Consider the following 23,834-nt stretch of genomic DNA (forward strand, 5'->3'; position numbering starts at 1 on the left):
GCACATATACAGTACTCTCATCACCTCTAGAATCAGTTCTTTAAAATGCATGTAAACTCATAGCCTCTAGAATCAGTGCACAATATGAAGAAAATTCTGTTTGACTACAGGTAAGGCTGAGGTGATGCAGTCAGATCCTATAATATACATGCTGAGTTTTTATGGGGAAGGAATAATTTTTCTTCTGCAAGAATAGTAGTTGCCATTACTGAAAGTATTTATCCACACTTAATGGGTTTTTTAAAAAATTAGGTAAATATCCATTTTAATGAACATTGAATCTTTTGTTTTCAGTTAGTTTGAGTAGCTGGAAACCAATGAGTATCTAGTTGAGGATGCAGGGCTTACTAAACTGTGATTTCTGAATTTAGGGGGTGGGGACACACTGAATGGAGTAAACTGCTTTAATTTTGGCTTAAAACTGCTTTTCCCCACCCTTAGTGTCACCTACCCCTGCTTACTCTACTCAGACCTCTGTCATTGTTCAAGATCGCTCCTTTCCCTCTCTCAATTTTTCTACATGCCTGCTTTATTCAAGCCTCTGTTGTTTTAAATTTGGCATTTTCCCCATCTTTGCTTTCCTCAAACCTCTGCTATCATTTTAAACCACAACTTTTCTCTGTATCGTCCAATCTCTGCTTTACTTAAACACCAGTTGTTTTAAAATGGGCAATTCTCTCTATGTCTTTCCATTCCTGCTTTACTCAAACATCTGTTCTTGTTTAAAACCACAATTTTCCTCTCAGTGTTTCTCCACCCCTGCTTCACTCAAAGTTCTGTCATTGTTTAAAATAGTCACTATTTTTTATTTCATTATCTCACACATATCTCATGTGTGAGATATAAAGGGTGTGGAGCCCTCATATATTCCATTGTAAGAAGGTACTTTACTTAAATCTCTGCTGTTTTTTAAATCCACCTCTTCCTTCTCTGTTTCCTCTATCCATGCTTTACTCAAATGTCTGCCTTCCTTTAAAACCACCACCTTACCCTTCTCAGTGCCTTTGCCTTCTTATTCCCAAGTCATGGCCATGGCTGGTGTGCAACCTCCATTCTCCTTTGCTCCCATACACCATGATAATTTCATGCAAACCCAGGCTTGTGATGAGGCAGTACAAATCCTCCAATGGGGGCTGCATGATGAAGGGAAGGCATGGCCAGTTGGTCCCTGAAGAGTTGAGAGTGGTAAAGAAAATCTGAAATGATGGCACACACTCATTAAAGCCCTTCCTGTCTTTTTTATTTTGATGAATGTACACAAATATAAAATTAACTCTGGAGTGGCCATGCATTTGCCTAATGTAAGTGGAGTTTGGTTCATAGTGCAACATGAAAAAATATTTTTGAAAAATATTTTTCCAAATTATATAAATGAAAATCACATTCTTTTTTTTAAAAAAAAAATTAAAATGTTTCCAATGCACACTCTTATATTATCTCAGGTTTTCACTATGATTTTCAAAGTTTACTCTTATCTACCCTAATTTTAGCCCTCATTACTGATTGATGGTTAATCATACTGGAAGAATGCAAGAGGGGAACAGAACCCAGGTGTCTGAGTTCATTCTCTCAGGATTCACAGATCATTCTGAAGTGGAGATACCCTTGTTTTTGCTCTTCCTATTAATTTACCTACTGACAGTGATGGGAAATCTGGGTATGATTGTGTTGATCCAGACAGACTCCCTTTTGCAGTCTCCAATGTACTTTTTTCTCAGCAACCTGTCCTTCATTGACATTTGCTACTCCTCCATCATCATTCCCAGGCTGCTGTATGATCTCCTTACAGAGAGGAAGGTGATTTCGTACAATGCATGTGCAACACAGATGTGGTGCTTCACCCTCTATGCTACAACAGAGTGCTACCTTCTGGCTGCTATGGCTTATGACCGTTTTGTTGCCATCTGCAAACCACTGGTTTATCCTATTGCCATGGCCAGAAACATCTGTCTTCAGCTTGTGGCTGGGTGCTACTTGGTGGGGCTTGTGAATGCTATTGTTCACACCTGTGGGACCTTTAGTTTGTCTTTCTGTGGTCCCAATGTAATTAGCTCCTTCTATTGTGACATCCCTCCTTTGTTGCGACTCTCCTGCTCAGACAACTATGTTTCCAAGGTTGTACTCTTTGTCCTTTCCACTTTTGTTGTGGTAGGGAATGCAGTTATTGTTCTTGTGTCCTATGCTTATGTCATCTCTGCCATCTTGAGGATGCGGTCATCCACAGGCAGACAGAAGACCTTCTCAACCTGTGCCTCACACTTGACTGCCGTTGTACTGTATTACGGGTCCTTGACCTTCATGTATGTGCAGCCTGGAGGCATTGAGGCAGTGGAGCAAGACAAGATTGTGTCCGTCTTCTACACCATTGTGATCCCCTTGGTGAACCCCATGATCTACAGTCTGAGGAATGAGGAGGTGAAAAGAGCCCTGAAGAAAAGACTAAGCAATAATATATTACTCCCACAGCAAAAGCAGTGAATATTCGTGTGGTTCTTGTTGTTAAAATGTTGTCCTATCTTGCACCTTTGTCTCACACAAGATTGGATCTGAGCCAAAATATATCAGAAGTCATTTTTCTGGAGAGAGAGAAAATATCACTGTTTCCCCATTTCAGGCTGGGTACATTCCCATCTCTGCTGTGACATGCCAGGAATTGAACTATGGCTTCCTACTCCTTTTTTATTTGTCTCCAGAAATATATGAGAAAACTCTTTAAAAATAGCCCATTGATGTGTCTTGACCCTAGCCCATCTTGCACATATATCTAAATTTGGGTCCCCTACGTGTTGGAAGGTATGTATGGAAAGAGCACATGTAGTGGTCTTGCAAACATGTATACGAATTTTAAGAAGAGTTAATGAAAGAAATTTCTGAAATAATAGTTGAACTGTTGCCTTTAAACCCGTAACTATGACTTTTATCCATTTTTTATTTGTTTAATACAGACTTAATATGTAATTCTGTGAACTGCCCTAAGGCCCCTGGGTATAGGGTGGTATATAAATTCAATAAATAAATAATAAATAAACAAACCACTTACATTTTTTTCCCCTAATAGGAGCTGCTCATTTGACAATATCGCAGGGTTGGAAGGTGTCCTCAGGTTTTTCTTTAAATATTTGGTTCTATAAAGTAATGCTTGTTCCCATTTTTGAGAAATTGACTTATACATTAAAGGTATATCCAGATCTAGGTAAACCTATGGATCTTGCTTCCATTTTGTGGCCATTTGTTACTTACCGTATATAATACGCCAATCATGGGGGTGGCAAATCTCAATGAAATATGACTCTACAGTGGTACCTCTGGTTACATACGCTTCAGGTTACAGACTCCGCTAACCCAGAAATAGTCAAAACAAAATAAAATTTTTTCCCTTCCAGTAGCACCTTAAAGACCAACTAAGTTAGTTCTTGGTATGAGCTTTCGTGTGCATGCACACTTCTTCAGATACCAGAAATAGAAATAGTGCTTCAGGTTAAGAACTTTGCTTCAGGATGAGAACAGAAATCGTGCTCCGGCGGCACAGCAGCAGCGGGAGGCCCCATTAGCTAAAGTGGTGCTTCAGGTTAAGAACAGTTTCAGGTTAAGTACGGACCTCTGGAACGAATTAAGTACTTAACCCAAGGTACCACTGTATTTAGTATTCATAACATTTGTTTTGTACCAGTTCTGTATCAGTTTGGTTTTTGTTGTAAGATCTAATTCAGTGTGTGGTCTGCATGATTAATCCCCTGACTTGGCAAGGAACAAATGGTAAGGTTCTGGTCATAGACCTTTGTAGAGCTCTATTGGTTTTCTGAAAGCTTTAAAGAAGTAGCAGCCCTTGTTTCCATTGGTAGAAACCTGCTGGGAAATAGCCAAATGATTAAGTTAGGGTATTTAAAAACACAAAGACCAGGAAAAATTCTTGTCTTGCCCTCAGATAAAACACCTGTTTAACTGGCCAAAAGCCTATTGAAGGAAATTTACTGCAGTTTCAATGTGTTCTTGGACCCGTTGAAGAAATTGATTGATTGTAAAGAGTTCTCTTTTGTTTTCTAGTTGGAATGTCAAAACATAGGCTATAAACCTGTGAAATATACTTGGCGAAGGAATCAAACTTTATTTAGGACATTGGTTTCTGGTAGTCATCATTTTGGAATCCATTAACTCCATTCTCCAGTCCAATATATACCAGCAGAGAACCCATTTGTCAACTGTCCATCCTTATGTTGCAAATATGTATCAGCAGGCTTTGGGTGGGAAAACCCAAAGGATTGTAGAAGTATCCAAAAGACAACAAACCTGGGTGGCTTGGGGAAGACACAAAAACAGACCAATGAAGAACATGGTCAGTGGCTGGAATATACTGTTCATTATCCTCTCTGCTCTTCTTCTTTGCATCTTGGCACCACTCCACTCCCCCAGCCCTTGCACCTCCCAATTCTTTAAATTAGTGGTGACCAACCTTTTATGCCAGACTGAGCCCAATGGTAAATTTGGGATTTTGAGTGAGTGAGGTGGGCTCCTGGTGGTAGGGATGGTTCTTGACACAAAATAACTGCCATGAGCGGGTGTAGCTTGAAAAAAATGGGGGAATACTACTGTTCCTATATACGTATGTGGATTTATCCATATTTAATGTTTTCTTTTTCTAGATGTTAACATCCATTTCACTGAACAGGTAGGTGAGGCTGGTGAAGTCAGCCTTCTAATACTACCTTTCCAAGTGTTTGCCTTACACCCCCTTTTCCTTTTTTGCTGTTGCTTTAGTCTGCAAGCCTGGGGTTAAAGACTGTCTTACCACTGATCTTTGTAAGCTGCTCACAGAGACTTTTGTCAGTTGAAGAATGGGGTTAAAAAGATCTAAATAAATAAACTTGGATGGTGATAGAGGGTTGTTCTCGGTGTCTAATTTGAATTTTCTCAAGATGTGGCAACAAGATATTTTAATTAGGTCCACAGAGCATTTATATTGTTATGATATCCAAAAGGACTTCCAAAACCAAGTATAAAATCCTTGTTTCTCCATTGGAAGTCACACTTCCCCTTGACTCCTTTTAATATTAAGCCTTGACCTGCTAAAACTGAAAGATTAAACCAGAAACATGGACCTTATCAGAGGAGAATCACTGAATGATCTACAAAACTTTCTTATTTCATGCACGTCACTGCTAAAGCCACAAGGTAAGGTGCTAATCATAGACCTTTGTAGAGCACTCTTGGTTTTCTGAGAGCTATAAATTAGTAGCAGCCCCTGATTCCATTGGGAAATAGCCAAAGGATTGAGTTAAGGCTTTTGTTTTAAGCACACCAAGAGGAGCACCAAGAGACAAATTCATATCTTACCATCAGACAAGCACCTGTTTAATTTGGCCAGATATCTATTGAAAGAGACTTATTGCAATTTCAATGCAGTTTGTGTGTCATTGTACCCGCTGCAGAAATTTGCTGAGTGTAAAGAGTGCTCTTTTGCCTTCTTGCTCAAATAACAAAACAGGCTATCAAACTAGGTAAACTATTTAGTGAATGGACCAGATATTACATATGAAATTGGTCGGTGACATTCATCTTTTGGGGACACTTTCCCTCCATTTCCCACCCCAATCTATACCAGCCCAGAACTCATTCTTCAAGTGTCAATCCTTATGGAGCCAAAACTGTATCACCAGCCATGAGAGAGGTGTCAGCAGACTTTGGGGGAACCGAAAGATTTGTAGACATAGCAAAAAACAAGCAAACCTGGTTAACTTGGGGGAAAATACAAAAACAGACCAATGAAAACTGAGCATGATCAGCGGACAGAGAACACTTTTTATTCAGGGAAGAGTGGGAAAGAGACAGTGGGAATGGAATGCAGTATCCTGCTCCATACAGTTTCAAAGGGACATAGTCATCCATTAAGAGAGCTATGGCTGAAAGTGGGGCGTACATTGATAAAATACTCTGGGCTGTGAACTTACTCTCTTCACTGGCTAACCCTGTCTATTCTAACCCATCTTAACTTTCCACTTGCTCACCAGGTGCCTACAGGGCTGCACTGTTTTCAGAGGGGGGAAGGAGAGCAGCAGGAGAACAAAGCCCTTTGTGATCCTCCCCCCTTCTCCTTTGCGCCATGCTTTGTTGGAGCTGCAATCATGTACATGTACATGTACATGTACATTTACATGCACATACACACACCACCCTACCTCTCTCCATTTCTCTGTCGCTCACAGAACACACACATGACTTTCTCTCTTATAAAAGCCTAGCCAGGCTTGCAGACAGTTGGAGAAACAATTAGGGCAACCATCTCAACTGCTTCTCCAACACTTTGGTCATAATGTAACAGGAACAAATGTTTTTGAAAAGTATATTTCCAATAATGGAAATCACAATTTTAAAAGATGGTTTGCAATGCACCCCCTTGTATTACCTCAGCTTTTCACTTTGCTTTCCAATCCTTCCCCTTATCTATCCTAATTTTAGCTGTCATTCCTGACTGAAAGTTAATCATATTGGAGAAATGCAAGAGGGGAACAGAACCCAGGTGTCTGAGTTCATTCTTTTAGGATTCACAGATCATTCTGAAGTGGAGATACCCTTGTTTTTGCTCTTTCTACTAATCTACCTCCTAACAGTAATGGGAAATCTGGGTATGATAGTGTTAATCCAGACAGATCCCATTTTGCAATCTCCAATGTACCTTTTTCTCAGCAACCTGTCCTTCATTGACATTTGCTACTCCTCCACTATCATTCCCAGGCTGCTGTGGGACCTCCTTACAGAGAGGAAGGTGATTTCGTACAATGCATGTGCGACCCAGATGTGGTTCTTCACCCTCTATGCTACAACAGAGTGCTACCTTCTGGCTGCTATGACTTATGACCGTTTTGTTGCCATCTGCAAACCACTGGTTTATCCTATTGCCATGGCCAGAAACATCTGTCTTCAGCTTGTGGCTGGGAGCTACCTGGTGGGACTTTTTATTGCCATTGTCCACACAAGTGGTGTCTTTAGACTCTCCTTCTGTGGTCCCAATGAAATCAGTTCCTTCTACTGTGACATCCCTCCTTTGTTGCGGCTTTCCTGCTCAGACAACTATGTTTCCAAGGTTGTACTCTTTGTCCTTTCCACTTTTGTTGTGGTAGGGAATGCAATTATTGTTCTTGTGTCCTATGCTTATGTCATCTCTGCCATCTTGAGGATGCGGTCATCCACAGGCAGACAGAAGACCTTCTCAACCTGTGCCTCACACCTGACTGCCGTTGTACTGTATTACGGGTCCTTGACCTTCATGTATGTGCAGCCTGGAGGCATTGAGGCAGTGGAGCAAGACAAGATTGTGTCCGTCTTCTACACCATTGTGATCCCCATGGTGAACCCCGTCATCTACAGTCTGAGGAACGAGGAGGTGAAAAGAGCCATGAAGAAAAGACTGAGTAAGAAAATCTTTCACCAGAGGCCACAGTAGCAAACATTCATATCGTGTGAATTCTTATGATTTTGCTCAGTCCTGCGCATTTGTCTGCCCTCTCACAACTGATACTGGAGCTGAACCTAAATTTCTGAGATGTGATTTTTCTAAGGCAATTTCTGATATTCTTTTTCTGTTTTGAGTGGTAGAAAAGCTTGGTGAAATAAAAAATAAATGACAAATCCAGGTAGGTTTGAGGCACTGGGTAGGTAGGTGTTGCGGTTGTGGTGGGGATGTTGGTCAGGCTGCCAGCACAATTACTGCTTTCCAAATACTGGGCATTAATGGAGTATTGCTTCTGCTGTTGAGGGTGAAGAGATAAGGGTTGATGCAGCCACCGTGGCAAAAGCATTGAATTGTCTCTGTGCTGAGGCATCAAAGCACCGACTTCCCCATGCCTGAGTCATCTTCTCCCTCTCTGGAACTGGCAGTGACACTTGGCATTGGGAAGGCATGTGAGCAGTGCCACCATGCCTGTGTTGCCTCATTGCGTGCTGCAATTGCTATTGCCATTTCCAGTGGCTGCAATTTTTAAATTCTTTTTTTAAAAAAAGAAGAAGAAGAAGAAGCTGTGCTGCTGCCACTGCTAATGGTGAGCCCCACTTCTGAGAAACTGTGATCCCTGCCCCTGACAGTCCCTGCAGAAATTTAGTAAAATGGCCCACCAATTTGTCTATCCAGAAATATGGCGTAGAAATTGGAGAGGCTATTTGTGCACAGCCCTATCCTATATATTGCATGTATTTTACTGTCTATACAACACTATCATTCTTCAACATCCGGCAGAATTTCAGAATGCAATTCTGATTTATTTATTTTTTTGAATAGCAAATCTTTCCATTTATTGCTCTTTTAGAATTTTGAGTTTGAGGACTGTTTTTGAGGAATTGATGTACAGCAGGGATGAAAAATACCCAGATATTATTAGACTACAACTCCCATTATCACTGGTCATTGGCCATTCCAACTGTGGCTGTGGCTTGCTCCCACCACCACAGTGAGAAGGATGGATTAGCTTTGACTGGAGGCATACCAATCTGGTCAGTGGTGCTGCTATTGCCAGCACCTCCCTCTGCCCCCTTTGACTGTGCACCATAGCTACACACAGGTGTGCTGACCTGGGCCCCCAGGTTATGAGTGCCCAATGACGCCAGTGATGTAACGTGACGTCATGATGTCACAACGTCATGACTTCATGTTGTGTTGGTGGCACAGCAGTGCTTCCGAGGCCTTGCGGGGTCTCAGAGGTTACATCCGAGGCCTCACGAGACCTCCGGTGAGATTTCCAGTTTCTACCGGAAGTCGTGTTCAGATGCTGGCAGGGTCTCGGACATTGCTTCTGAGACCTCACAGGGTCTCCAAGGTCACATCTGAGGCCTTGCAATACTTACATGGAACAAACACAAGAAACAAACAACTAAGACTGCGGCCAAAATGGAGGGTGGAGGGTGCACTAGCCAACTAAGATAAAACACGGGCAACAAACAATGTTTTCTTATTTATTTACCGATTTACTGACTTTAAGGAAGGGAATGATTAATTGGCAAAGGACAGAGAAATGAACAGATAACAGGCTGGATACCAGTAGGCACTGGATGGGAAAACAAGACAAAATAATTAATATAAATAACTACTAATGAATTAACCACTTATGTTAACGAAAGCTAAGTAGGGTACTACTGCAAAGATTCACACATTCACACACATCACAAGATGAAGTGGAACACAGAACTGTAAAAAAAAACCCCACAACTATCTAAAAAGCTTTAGATAAAAAACAAATTTTAGCTCCTTTGATAGAGAACAGAAGGTGGTTCTCAGTGTCATGCTCTGTTTACGAAATGTATTCAATTTACTGTTTTGAATTTTTTCAGTATTTGACAACTCCGATTTTAATTAGGTCCACTGAGCTTGTATATTGTTTTGGCATCTCAAAGGACTTCCAAAACTAACTATAAAATCCTTGTTTCTCTATTGGAAGTCAGAGTTCCCCTTGTTTCCTCTTTATATTTAGCGTTAACCATCTCAAACTGAAAGACTAAGCCAGGGACATAGATCATGTCAGAGGAGAACCACTGCAGGACCTGCAGATTTATTTCTTCTTTTTAACATCATGCACTTAACTGCAAAAGCCAGATTTCTGTGAGGCTGCTTTGCATGATTAACCCATTGGCTTGGCAGATAACAAGAGGTAAGGTGCTGATCCTAGACCTTTGTAGATCTCTCTTGATTTTTTCTGAGAGCTTTACATGAGTAGCAGCCCCTGATTCAGTTGATAGAAACCTGTTGGGAAATAGCCAAATGATTGTTAGGGTGTGTGTGTTTTTTTAAACTAATTCTGCTTGTCCCATAACTAGAAAGCACATGTCTGAGTGGTTTTCCACTTGACCAGTACTTTCTAGGCATGGATCCAAGTGATTTCCCCCTTGCCTCACTGCTTTCACAGGGAAAACGTGCTCTTTAGCTCTAAATCAGAACAAACAGTAATCAGCAGAAAACCTGATTGCTGTTTGCTCCAGCTGAGTACTAAAGTGGTTTTCCCCAGGGGAAATGCAGTGGGAGAAGAGGAAGTGTATATGGATAAACTCCAAGAGGCGAACCAGGGGACAAATTCCTGTCTTGCTGTCAGACAAGCACCTGTTTAAATGGCCAAAAGCTCATTGAAGAAAACTTACTGCAGTTCCAATGCAGCAGCCCCAAGGTTTGTAGAAATACATATAAATTTGAAAACCTAAGTGACTTGGGGGAAACCCAAAAACAGCTCACTGAAGCATGTGGTCCACGGTCAGAGAACACTGTGTGCTCTGAGTGGGACAGGGAAGAGAGATCCTGGGAATGGAATGGACTATCTTCTACAAACCCCCTACAGCATCGCACTGCTCTCAGAGGTGCAAAGGAGAATGGCAGACCCTCCAATTTCCCTATTTTCCAAATATGTCCTGGATTAGAGAAGTCGCCCCAGTTTCTGATTTGATCCCGCAGTGTCCCACTTTTCCTTAGGATGTCCCTATTTTCATTGTAGAAATGTTGGATGGTATGGAGTTATCCAACCCCTGAGCTGTCTGAAGGCAATCCTGTATAGGGAAGGTTTTTTTTTAATGTTTAATGTTTTATTATGTTTTTATATATGTTGGAAGAAGCCCAGAGAGGCTGAGGCAACCCAATAAGATATGCGGGATATAAATAGTAAAATTATCATTATGGAATGGGACACCCCTATTTTCATTGGACAAATGTTGGAGCGTGGGGAGGAGTCTCTTCTCTCCTTTGCACCTTTGATGTCAGAACTGCAAAGAAGAGGAGGAGGATTACAACATGCTGTGTTATTTGGATCTTGCTAACTGAACCTACTGCAGTAAAAGGAGAGAGCTAATTATACAGTGATAGTACACACAGGCATTTTCCATGGGAGAGGCAGAGAATTTGCTTTTCTTCCCTAGCCCATGTGCGTGTGACTTCCTGATACATATCATGTTGCAGCCAGCAAAAAAGCCTTGAGGAAGGAACCTGATCTACCGAAAGACCTAGCAGAGGGACAAAACGCATAGGATCATGCACTGGGCTCAGGCTAGCAGATGCATTGCATTCTGATTGCTGTTAACAAGATTGAATGTGGGAGGGGAATCTCACTGAAGGAGGACAGGGAGAGAACAAAGTAGCAAGCCAGCTTTGGCTAAACAAATGGCAGGAAGGGATGGAGAGGGAATTCAATGTCTCACAAGCAAGGCTGACAATGCCCATCCATGACTCACCTTCTGTTGCTCACACATGCGGCTCAGCTAGATAGGTAAAGAAAAAGTGTTTTACATGTGTTGTATATGTGATAAAGCACTGTGACTCCAGATGGCGCTGTGGAGTCTTTCCCTACCAGATTTCCCTGTATGAGTTTACAATGCGTTTAACTGAATTGCTTCTTTGATGTGTCTAGATCCAACCATGCAATCACCATGTACATACAGACACACATGCCTATGCATACCTCCTTACCTCTCTCAGTTGACCCAAGGGTATTTCTCTGTCTCTCATAGAACTGAACACACCTCTCTCCCCCTTACAAAAGCCTTCCCAGGGTAGCAGACAGGCAGAGAAGCAATCAGGGAAACCATCGCAATCGCTTCTCTAAAACTAGAAGAAGAATCTCTTTAGGGCACTGCAAGCCCACCGCCGCCTTCAACAGTACACAGCAGGGCAGCAAAGTGATCCTTGTTTCTCCACTGGAAATTAGACTTCTCCTTGTTTCCTTTTAATTTTTAGTCCCAACCATCTAAAACTGAAAGATTAAGAAGGATCATATCAGATGAGAATCACCACAGGATCTGCAGGAGTTTTTTTACACCATGGACATACTGTACCTAAAAAAGCCATAAGCCTTTTGGGCTGCTCTGCATGATTAATCCCTTGGTTTGGCAAGTAAAAAAAGGTAAGGTGCATATCATAGACCTTTGTTGAGCTCTGTTGGTTTTCAGATAGCTTTTCATGAGCAGCAGGCACTGTTTCCATTGGTAGAAACCTATTGGGAAGTAGCCAGATGACAGATGACTGAGTCCCAAGAACACTAGAGGATCACGTGTTCCCCAGGCCTGTTCTATAGACTTGATATCATGACTGGAAAGGAAAGAAAGGGAGGAATTAAAATGTGTTTGGTATTCACTTTTATAAACAAGTTCAGGTCCACAATTTCCCCCCAATATTCTAGGATGAGAAAAATTACACATGGGGAGGAAATGGTCATGGAGAATTACACCACAACGACTGAGTTCATCCTTCGTGGACTGACAGATCAGCCAGAACTGAAGATTCCCCTCTTTGTGATCTTTCTAGGGATCTATGCTATCAGCATCATGGGTAATCTAGGAATGATTGTTTTAATAGGAATTGACTCTCGACTTCACACGCCCATGTATTTTTTCCTTTGCTACCTATCCTTTGTTGACTTCTGTTACTCCACTGTCATCACTCCCAAGATGCTGGTGAACTTTGTAGCTGATGCTAACATCATTTCATTCCATGGATGTGCAGCACAGTTCTACTTCTTTGGCTCATTTGCAGGCATCGAGGGTTTCCTTTTGGCGGTAATGGCATATGACAGGTACAATGCCATTTGCAACCCACTCCTCTACAAGGTGATTATGTCATGGAAAGTCTGCAGCTACTTAGTAACTGCCTCGTTTCTAGCTGGATTTATAAATGCAGCAATTCACACTTATTTCACGTTCCACCTGCACTTCTGTGATTCTAACATCATCAACCACTTCTTCTGTGACACGCCCCCTCTTCTTGCACTCTCTTGCACTGACATACACATCAACCTGATCATCATTTTTGTCTTTGCCAGTTTTAATGAATTAAGCTGCCTCATCACAATTCTTATTTCCTACATCTATATCCTCTCTGCCATCTTACGGATCAGCTCCTCAGAAGGGAGGCGCAGAGCTTTCTCTACCTGCGCTTCCCACTTACTGGCAGTCACCATATTCTTTGGAACGATCCTGTTCATGTATTTGAGACCCAGCTCCAGCCACTCTATGGACCAGGACAAAATAGTCTCTGTCTTCTACACTGTGGTGATTCCCATGCTGAACCCACTGATCTACAGCCTGAGGAACAGGGAGGTAAAGGATGCTCTGAGAAAAGCTGTGTGTAGGAAAGCCGTGTTTTAACATGCTGCCTACTGGAAGACTATCAATGTGTGCTTTGGGCATGTTGATGGTAGACTGGCTCTAGCACAATTTTATAAATGTATTGTTAAATGTAAATGTTATCAGCTGATTTTTACCCAGTACTGTTTAGCTCATGTTTTCATTATGTTGGGAAGACCAGACTGTTTGGGGTAGAGCTGCAGCTCAGTGGAAGAGCATCTGTGTTGCCTGCAGAAGGTCCTCTGGTTCAATCACGAGCATCTCTAGGTAGGCTGGGAGAGACCCCAGTCTGAAACCCAGGAGAGTCCCTGACAGTCAATGTAAACCATATTGATCTAGATTGATCAATGATCTGATTCAGTATAAGGCAGCTCCTTATATCCCCAACTTCATCATAATGGAACCTAATGACTTGTAATTCAGCCAGGTATCCGGATCGCACAGAAATAACTTACGGAGACCTTGAGTCAACTAAGTTCTACTCAGAGTAGACTCATTGAAATTTATAAACCTAAGTTAGTAATGTGTATTAACTCAGGACTACTCTGAGTAGGGCTAGCACTGAATGCCATCCATAGGCTTGGATCCTAATTTCCTTTCTGTCAACAGGAGCTTTCTCTGAGTGAAGTTCCATCAGAGAAGGTGATTTTTGCCATTTCCCCATGCAGTCACTTCCACCCCTAGAAACCTGCTCAGGAGGGTTCTGGATCCTTCCAGAACAGTGTGAGGGGCTTCAATGGGAGGGGGTAATTGGCAAAAAAAAAAAAAAAAACCCAACCCCAACCCTGCACCTCTTTCTTTTGATCCTTCAGCCAGTCAAAAACCCTACATGAATGAAAGGAGCCCTTCTGTCTGCATTTAATTCATTTGCTGAATTAAAATATGCTGTATAATTTAGTACAGGAGTAGCCAATGTAGTATCCTTTGGGTGTTGTTGAACTATATTTCCAATTTGCCACAGCCAGCATGATCAATAATCAGGAATAATAGGAGCTGCAGTCCAACAACTTTTGGAGGGCACTATGTTGATTACCCCTGAAGTATATTGGCAAAAGTCTTGTCATCCCCAAAGAAATACCAAATTGAAATACAAACTATTTCAAGGTGTCATAAAGATGATCTATTTTCTCAATTCTAGAAATATAATTAAAATATTTTTGGATAAAGCACCATTGTATTATTATTTTTTCCCATATTATCGATTTCCAGTTCTAACATGACCTTCAGTGGAAACTAAATACTAGCAGAATTTATTTTTTTAATTATAATTATTTCATAAAATTTATATGCCGCTTAATTGTAGAAAAAGCCTCAAAGTGGTTTACAAAAAGATAAATTTAGCAGAGCAAGATGAATTAAAGATGCAACACAGACTGTATTACATGTGATGCCACGTTAGGGATGCTCACTGGAAGTTTTCTGGTGTAAAATGGTACTCCACACTGTAGGGCCTTGTGAGGTTTTGGTGAGTTAGTCTTGAGAATGTGGGGACAAGAGGGGAAAATGTAATTCATTTGCATAAAACACCTGGTTTTGAGGCATCTGATCAAGGCCTGTATTTTAAAATGAGCTTAAAGATTTGCAAATGTTTCATGCCAGGCAGAAAACCAGCTGGCTAAGGACTTTGGCAGTTGTTTATCCTCCTGGACAAGGGCCCCCCTGATTTATAGTAGTAGCAGGAGACAGGTTTCTCAAGGTTGTAAAAGGGAAATACAGGCTGGGAGCAAAGGTTACACTGACCCTACATATTACAGAATACAATCAAGCTGCAAAAACACTAATTAAGAGTTGGTAAATAGTAAGATCTCTGTTTAGATAGAACTTAATACCATGAGCCATCTGTTTTAGCCATTTGTTTTGGAATGTAGGGGCAACAGGGGCAAAAGGTGATCTGGTAATTAAGGTGCCTTGTTGAGGCAAATGTAAGATATATGGCTACTTGTCTGTCATTTATGGATAGAAGGAAATATAGCTCTTTGTCTCCCATAAAAGGTAATAGGAAATGGGTGTATCTTTTATGATTGGTTCTAGCAAACAGCCAATAGGAATTTCAACCAGGCTGATTGGACAGAGGCAGCCAAAGGAGGAGCAAGGGGGATGGGCTGAGGAAATATAAGTGCTGGCCATCAGGGCTGGAGGGCAGGCAGAGCTTTGGTAACCATATACCACTGTGTCTATCATTTATTTGTCTGACAAATAAATTATTATTTTAATTTCTCTATTGCTGCTTTGAATATTTCATTCCAGCTAAGCGTTAACCACAAGCAGGGTGCTACAGTTTATTCAATAAAATACCTTACACTGAATGTATGACAAATATACATACTGCACAGAAAAAAGTTACAGATAGGTAGCCGTGTTGGTCTGCCATAGTCAAAACAAAATAAAAAAATTCCTTCCAGTAGCACCTTAAAGACCAACTAAGTTAGTTCTTGGTATGAGCTTTCGTGTGCATGCACACTGAATGTATCTGAATGTATCTGAAGAAGTGTGCATGCACACGAAAGCTCATACCAAGAACTAACTTAGTTGGTCTTTAAGGTGCTACTGGAAGGAATTTTTTTATTTTGTTTTGCACAGAAAAAAGTATCCTTTTGTACAATGCTACACCATTTTATCATTCTGCTGGTAGGCCTGGAATACATAATGTATTATGAAAACACACAGGGAATCCTGCCCATTTCGGTTGCTGTTGCAGACATCAGACAGAAGATGGCGCTCTGAGAAAAGGAAGGAAAATAAGATGTTGTTTTGCATTGTGAATGTAAGCCTGTTCAGGGTGATTCAGAGTTCCTTCTGAGCAATAAATGTCCTTTAAGAAAACCATGATGCTCAACAATTGAATACTTGGCAACTCAAATCCAATTCAGAAATATCCCTCATGTGAGGAGTGGGGCCATGCTGACTAGCCCAGCTGGAGATTGCATGAACCAACTACCTCCTCCCCATCTGAGCATTTGCAGGAGAAAGCATTCACACATACCACTGTATGGAATCATACATATATAAAGGTTCTCCCCTTGCAGACGTTTGCACTGTACAGGCCAATGTTACAGTGTAGGCACATGGCAGGTGCAAGGTCTGTCAAGGCAGGCTCACACTCTTATGCACCGGCCCAATGTATGAGGGATACTTTTGAACAGAACTTCAGTATGGAGGAAACTGAGCTAACAGGATCTTCTTACCCTCTTTGAGATATAGACTTACAAAGCCACTGGGGCGTGGGTGGCGCTGTGGTCTAAACCACCAAGCCTCTTGGATTTGTCGATCGGAAGGTCGGTGGTTCAAATCCCATTGCTCTGTCCCAGCTCCTGCCAACCTAGCAGTTTGAAAGCATGCCAGTGGAAGAAGATAAATAGGTACCACTGCAGTGGGAAGGTAAACAGCTTCCTAGCAACAGTTTAATCATACTGGCCACATGACCCGGAAAGCTGTCTGTGGACCAATGCCGACTCTCTCGGTCTGAAAGCGCGATGAGCGCTGCAACTCCATAGTCACCTTTGACTGGACTTAACCGTCCAGGGGTCCTTTACCTTTACTTTACAAAGCCACTGTAACATATGTAACAAAGGGTGAACAAAAGGTGAATCACTGTATGATTAAAAACTTTACTGGACAGTATCAATGTCATTCCTGGGTATTGGCTCAGTTTTATTTCTACTGTAATCACTTTTAGTTTAACAACCAATCAATTGCTGTTGTGAAACTCCTGCACATCTTTGTCCTTTTATTCTAGTAAATTAAAACAGATATTGGGGTCTTAGGGGAGGGGTAGTACCTCTGGTGGGGGGGCACGTCGTGCTTCTTCTGGGGTAGTTTATCCACCTTTGATCCCCACCCTGCACTCGGCTCTCACCTGTAGCTTCCAGAAACTGTCAGCATGCAACAGCATGCAACACACCCCAGGAAATAGCTTCAATTGGCCAGCTAAACCAGGTGAGGGTAGCCAGTGGGTCTTCAACCCTCAGTGTGTTAGGGACTAGTCTGTCCCCTGTAGGTGAAGAGTGAAGCCCTGTAGGCTTCAGTGGATTGAGGGGACGAGACCAATAGTGGGTCCAACGGTCAAGAAGGGGGTTTCTGCACATGGTGTAGAGGCATATGGGGCTCATCAGTCTGGGAAGGCTGCCCATCTAGGGGAAGGAAAACTCTGATCCTAAACCTCTGCTGCCTTGTGGAATATTTTCCGGCTAAAGTGGAGTTCCTAAGGTGGTTGGAAAGTGCCTTGTATGCCTCCTTTCAGCAACTCCTGCAGCAAAGCTGGTGCCAAAAGTATTGCTTTGCCTTCCTTTGGAGCACATCAATTAGGCCACCTGCTGGTGGTGGTGGGGTCTTCTTCCTGCTTTGGAATGGCTTATAAAGGTGCATCGGCCGTCCTTGCCAAACACCCTGCCCCTTGACAGCCCAGGTCACTCTGCATAGTCCAAGGCAAACTGGAGTGATCCAGGACTGTCTAACTCTCACCCCAACTTCGTTGAAGCCAGTCTCTCTCTCCCCCCCCCCATCATCCCATTTTGGCCTGGGAGTTGGCTGAATTCAGTGCACAGCCCTTGTGCCCAAGCTTTGCTGTTCTAAGATAAAAAGAATCAGGCCTAACGCTGCACAAATAGAGCTGTCATTGTCAATATTTTTGTGGGGGGCGAAACCAATGGGTTTCTCTGGGTCTATTATAAAGGCAGTGTTTTACTTCTTTATCCTTGGAAGACTTACAAGTTTCAGCCCCAAATTAGTGACTTATCTAAGGGCATTGAGGTTTCACTAACCTCTGTTTTCTCCCTTGTCAGCCTCCCCAGTGTTTCTTAGGGTTAGAAACAACCACTAACAATATGGTAGCTGCTTTAAAGCCTTACTGCATCACCACTCTTGACGGAGGCAATTGTGTTTATTTTTTAGTTTGATGGAAGCTCTGAGAGCCACTCAGAAATTGATGAAAGTGAGGAGGAGTGGAAGAAATGGCAATGCTGGGCCTACCATGTTATTAGAATTTGCTATGGTCTCAAACCTACATAGATGTGTGAAAAGTCTATGAGCAGTGAAGGCTCTGGATAGCACCTTCCTTTGCCCATGGCTTCCCATCCCCAAGTCTGCCAGACATGCATACATTGGATGTCATGTTTGAATAGCTACACACAGCTCCAAAATCATAATGACCATTCTATACAACACATGTCCTTAAAATCAGAGATAATAATGGGATGGGCAGCTCTAATTTGAACAACTAGGCTGCTATTTTTCAGTAGCAGTTCCATTTCATTTGTAATGTCCACTTCTGTCTTTAGACTATATAAATGTACAATGTAAGAGCAAGCCAGCTTCCCACTTTATAAGTATCAGCAAGTGTAGGTGCCATAAACTGCAATATTAATTTAATCTGAAACTAGCTCTGATCAAAAATGATCAAGAGCTGAACCCATTCTGCTGCAGTAGTTGACCAACATGGTTACTTGTTGCGTAATGCCTTTGGTATTACAAACAGAACAGAAACACACAACACTCACAACAGTTCTTTATATAAGCATATACTTCACACTATTTATGGAAATAAATAATAGTGGATATTAACCTTTAAATAAGGAATTAATGGACATTATCGTTTACGGTGTATATTAGTAAAATACTTCCCTACGAGTCTCTTCATGGCACCCTTGACCTCCTTGTTCCTTAGGCTATAGATCAGTGGATTCAGCATGGGAATCACCACTGCATAAAACAAAGATACTATTTTGCCCCGTTCTGGGGACAGGCTAGAAGGACGCCTGATATACATGACGAAAACTGTCCCATAAAAGAGGGTAACCGCCATCAGGTGGAAGCCACATGTGGAGAAAGCTTTGTACCTACCCTCAACAGAGGGTATCCTCAGGATCGTAGAGAGAATGAAAATGTAGGAGATTAGAATAACAGCTAGGGAGCTGATGAGGTTGAAACTGGCAGAAAGTAACATTAGGGTCTGTTTGACATGGGTGTCAGAGCAGGACAGTTTCATGAGAGGTGGGTCAGCACAGTAAAAGTGGTTGATGACATGGGAGCCACAGAAGGTCAGGCGGAAGGTGAATATGGTCTGTATCATGGCATCTAGGAAAGCATATGCAGAGGGAACTGCCACCAGCCACATGCAAACCTTTGGTGTCATCTTTATGGTATATGTCAGTGGATTGCAGATAGCTGTATACCGATCATATGCCATGACGGCCAGGATGAAACATTCTGTGAGACCCAGAGCAATGAAGAGATAACACTGTATCACACATCCAGTAAAAGAAATGTATTTGTGGCCTGTAACTAAATTTGCCAACATCCGAGGTGTGACATTGGAGGAATAGCAAAAGTCTATAAAGGACAAGCTGCTGAGGAAGAAGTACATGGGTGTGTGGAGTTGGGAGTCCATCTTGATTACTGTGATTGTCCCCAGATTTCCCACAACAGTAATAATATAGACCAGCAGGAACAGAACAGAGAGTGGGAGCTGCAGTTTAGGATACTCTGCAAATCCCAAGAGAATAAATTCAGATCCTGATGTATTATTTCCTTTCACCATTCTGCTATGCATTTTGCGTTCTGAGATACAAGAATTGAAATGCAGGCAGTCTAAGTGCTTTTCCTGAAAGACAAAACAACCCAGTTTATGTTTCTTCCTTCCTTCGGGCAGACACTGGCACAATATACTTCCCTTGTAGGAGATAAGAACATCATCATCATCATCAATAAGTCTGTTGTTCAACTGAAGGCCATGACAATTGAGTAGAATATCTATGGAAGAATAAACATGGAAACATGCTGCTGAAGGCTAGCCTAGAACATACTGTGGAATTGGATTCTGCAGGATCTTTCCCAGTCTTTTCCCAGTCTACCCTTCAAGCCCATCTAGGCACAAGCAAGCCCCAGATAATTCCCATTGAAAGTATAGAGGAAAGTAGGAATTCCGTGTGTAAGTTTATGCCATAATCACTGGGTCAGGTGCCATGTGCCTGACGTTTCACAGGATGGTTCACTCTTTGATGTGCTGCCAGATGACAGTCCTTAGTTTGAAGACATCTTCTGTTTGAAGGGCTGTGTGGTCCAAGTCCAGTTTTAAGATAAAGAGCCATAAGAAGAGATAGCAGAAGCCTTGAACTTGCTCATCAGCAGTTAGCCCCTGGACTGTAGAATGAGCAGAAACAAAGGTCATCCAGTCACATACTTCCCCATTAGGGTGAGATATATTGCATTTCTCCTTAAATTATCATAATTCTTTCAACATTTGCACCTATACATACAAATTAGGATGTGCTAATTACATGCCAACCCATGTCCTCTTTTTTGATGACAAATGAGTAGCTACCCTAATCACAGGATTATTTTGCCAGCACGGTCTTGCCATTCTGTAGATTGGAACAACCCCACCCCCATAGATACAGTGCTGTATGGGATTACAAATAATCACTGTTTCTGGGACAAATAATGAATACTTTTTACAGACATGTTCAGCCTACCAGTTCAGGAAATGTTGGAGACATTTCCACCCAGAGTCCAGAGCAAGGGCGGATTTTGGTAATCTTTGGTAGTATGGCACCCTGAGTGAATCCAGAATTTGGGGCCCCGAAATGAATCTTCTCAATGATGGATCTTCTCAATTTTGTGCCCCCTGTGCAGGGAAACTGCCCTAAATCTGGCACTGTCCAGAGCACTGACACTGGAGCTAGGCAGAAGAATAGTTTTATACTGTCATCCTTAGCTGTACGACATGTGACCACTAACATTTTCCTGAACTTCCTGACTAGCATGGATCCCCAAAGACATGACACAATCATTACTTTAGTGCAGCCTTGGAAGTCAATTAAGAATACTCTGAGAATTTCTTTCCCCCAGAGTTGCTGAGAACAGAAAAGCATATTTATGTTTGTGATTCCCGTGGGGTTTTGAGCGGGTGAAATCCACACTCTTTCTACAACTGTCATAGCCTGGTTGAAAAGAGGCATTTAATTATTTGTTTTCTTTATTTACTTACATTTATCTATAGGGTGCTCTTTGTTGAATGTTTTCAATCCCAGAGGGGGAAACAAAGTAATAAAAATAAGCAGAGAAAACCAAAAAATACAAGGATCATATTGTAAGTTAAACCAGCAAAAATACAATGCAAATTAATATTTCCAATTTAACAAAACACAAGCCTCCAGGTTGGCAGGGCTACCAGATAGTGATGTGGAGATGGATTTGCTGCCCTGCCATCACTCTTCTCCTTACTTGCTGACACAGACAGCATTCAGGTTCTTCCAGGGTCTTGGGAGGAGGGTCTGTGGCGTCTCTCCTTAAACAGGGAACAAACACAGTTTCTTCACGGTATGGAGATAGAAGCATAATTGTTAGCTCATAAACCAGCTCCTCCCCAAACTGAATGAATGAATGAATGAATCAATGAATCAATCAATCAATCAATCAATCAATTAATTTATTATGGTCACAGACCAGAAATTCCTCCCTAAACTGCCCCAAACTGTGTGGTACACACCCGTCCTGCCTTTGTACAGTGTGAACTTTGCTAGATGCTTGTTGAAGGGACTGAGTAGAAGTTCTTGGTAGAGCACTTAATTGCCCTGGAATTTGGCCTCTTTTTCACCTACTTTACTTTCCTGGGAGTTCCTTGTTTGGAGTGGAGTTCCTTGTTTGGTTTAATGTGGCCTGTAGTCTAGGCAGCAAAGTGGAATTAAGATCTGTTGAGTAAATTCCTGAGGTATTATGCAAGACATTATTGTTAAATGCACTCCTTGGTCAGCCTTCATTGCAATTGCTTTGTGGGTTATTGTGGGTGTCATGTAGCATATGTACTAGGGAGAACGTCAAACCAGTGGGCTGTGATGCATTGTTTGGCTCAAAACCCCAAGGCCCTGGTAGCAAGGAGGAAGTGTTACTTCAATATTTGCTGTGGGTGTCATAGGTTGTACCTTGCCTAGGAGCAAGAAGGGATATGATCTCTCCATCAGTGAGGAACTTTCCTGCTTGGATTATTTGATTTGTCTGATCAGTTCAATTTTCTATTTGGTTATTGCAGATCCTCATTGTTATTTTCATATTTTAATACATATAACATCCTCCCACTTTAGTATTGTGCCTTGAGTCTTCTTTGGGGGTATGATGGCAATAGGAGCATTTTTGGAACAGAAGATGGGGAATGGGAAACACAGGACAGAGAAGCAGAAACTCACCTTTGAGCTCTAGAAACTCATTTGTATTGTAAATGTCTCTGGTGATCTGAAATGAAACGCTGCCCTGAAGGATGAAAGCTGTCTGCCTCCAGCTATGTTCTATTTGCATATTTCCACACATCCTTTTTTTAGAAAAAAAAAATTATTTTTTTACAAAAAACCGTAAGTTTTCAGTGGTCTTATCTCCCAAACTCAGGTAAGTGCTTCCACTTGGAATCTCTAACCATGTGAGGAAGGAGGGAGCATATAACAATAAAAACCACCTCTACTTTATTTATTTATTATTAGCAAGCTTAGGAAGAATGTAGGCTCATGTTCACCTTAACTTTCTATCTCCTAGTTGTGCAGTACTGCAGTTACGGTTAACATTATGGTCCATAGCCACTCAGATATCATTTGTACCATTTGGTTATTTGATGTAGGTTCCTAGGGATATGGCACAAGACTCCACTTCTGGCTCCTCATCCCCAATTCAGAACAAATCTACACATTATGTGCTACAGGGTTTGCCAGCCCTTTTGAACCAATGGGTACATTTCAAATGTTGAGAGTTCTGGAGGCACCGGTCAATAAACAACTGTTATGGCATAAGACAAAATGGCTGCCATGGGGAGTGTAGCCAGAAAAAGCAAAAGAGATATGGCTACCCCCAACAAAGTTATGCTTATTATGGAAAATCAGCTACTGCATGTTGTGTTGGCTTTAATTCTGGAAATCACACAATATTGGTTTTACACACACACACACACACACACACACTGATCCCGTTGCTGTCTAATGGCAACAGGGGACATTCTTCAGTAGGAAAAAATATATATACAATGTAGCCATACCCACTCACTGTACATTTTGTCCTATAACTTTCATTTTTGGAGGGCTACAGGGTTGCTTTTTCAAGAAAAAAAGTATGAAAGCTCAGAGACAGCAGTGAAACCCTTCAAAAGCATAATGGCTCCTGCACATTCCAGGATGGCAATCGCTGATCTTCTGATTCATATTAGTTCAAAAGTTCATACCACTATTATATAATTAAACAGGAAAGGGGGCACATTTTCATTGTCAACAACAGCTCCCAGGAATCCGATGGAGAGCAGTAATTTTACTCTCAGGGCTCTAGAGGACAACAAGTGGAGCAGAAGAGCCATTTCAGAGACAATCTCCCTGGGCTCATAGATGAATATAAAGCCTTCTGCTTCATTCAGCCGCCGGTGCTCTTGGGAGTCTGTGGGATTGCCTATTTCCTCATTGAGGTAGGTTTTACCAGCATCCATTGCCTATATTTGGGTGTGGGACATCTTATATCAGTTGAGGCATTCAACCTAACATCCATTGGGCTCTATTTCTATAGCATAATGTGTTGAGAAAGACTGCCATTGTGCAGTGGTCCTATCTGTTTCTGAATTAGCTGCAGCTAGATGTGTCCAACAACAGCAAGATTTAGTTTGGACCCCAATTCAGAACTGTGGGAAAACAACAGACCTCAGTTTGAAGTAGTTGGCGAATCAGTCAGAAAAAATATACCTTTTAATTATTATTTTAGGGTAGGAATGGATGAGATTTGCAGGCAAAGTCATC

The 23,834-nt window shown here is 41.8% G+C and overlaps 4 protein-coding genes across 4 annotated transcripts; 3 read left to right on the forward strand and 1 right to left on the reverse strand.

Moving 5' to 3' along the window:
- Window positions 1-1,527: 1,527 nt before the first annotated feature.
- Window positions 1,528-2,478, forward strand: LOC307201086 (olfactory receptor 5AR1-like; the record flags this gene model as incomplete). Its single annotated transcript, XM_079950209.1, has 1 exon — window positions 1,528-2,478. The coding sequence occupies one exon, from the start codon at window positions 1,528-1,530 to the stop codon at window positions 2,476-2,478; it is 951 nt and encodes a 316-aa protein (XP_079806335.1).
- A 4,012-nt stretch (window positions 2,479-6,490) lies between these two features.
- On the forward strand, window positions 6,491-7,438 carry LOC307214774 (olfactory receptor 5AR1-like; the record flags this gene model as incomplete). Its single annotated transcript, XM_079973762.1, has 1 exon — window positions 6,491-7,438. The coding sequence occupies one exon, from the start codon at window positions 6,491-6,493 to the stop codon at window positions 7,436-7,438; it is 948 nt and encodes a 315-aa protein (XP_079829888.1).
- A 4,700-nt stretch (window positions 7,439-12,138) lies between these two features.
- Window positions 12,139-13,101, forward strand: LOC307214710 (olfactory receptor 5AP2-like; the record flags this gene model as incomplete). Its single annotated transcript, XM_079973630.1, has 1 exon — window positions 12,139-13,101. One exon carries the CDS (start codon window positions 12,139-12,141, stop codon window positions 13,099-13,101), a length of 963 nt encoding a protein of 320 aa, XP_079829756.1.
- A 5,563-nt stretch (window positions 13,102-18,664) lies between these two features.
- LOC307201099 (olfactory receptor 5M11-like) lies at window positions 18,665-23,530 on the reverse strand (the record flags this gene model as incomplete). The annotated part of the gene is made up of 3 exons (XM_079950210.1): window positions 18,665-19,827; window positions 22,260-22,381; window positions 23,295-23,530. 3 exons carry the CDS (start codon window positions 23,528-23,530, stop codon window positions 18,665-18,667), a joined length of 1,521 nt encoding a protein of 506 aa, XP_079806336.1.
- Window positions 23,531-23,834: the final 304 nt, after the last annotated feature.

The sequence above is a fragment of the Podarcis cretensis genome, assembly GCF_951804945.1.
Source record: "Podarcis cretensis genome assembly, chromosome: 1".
In the NCBI taxonomy this organism is placed as follows: Eukaryota; Metazoa; Chordata; class Lepidosauria; order Squamata; family Lacertidae; genus Podarcis; species Podarcis cretensis.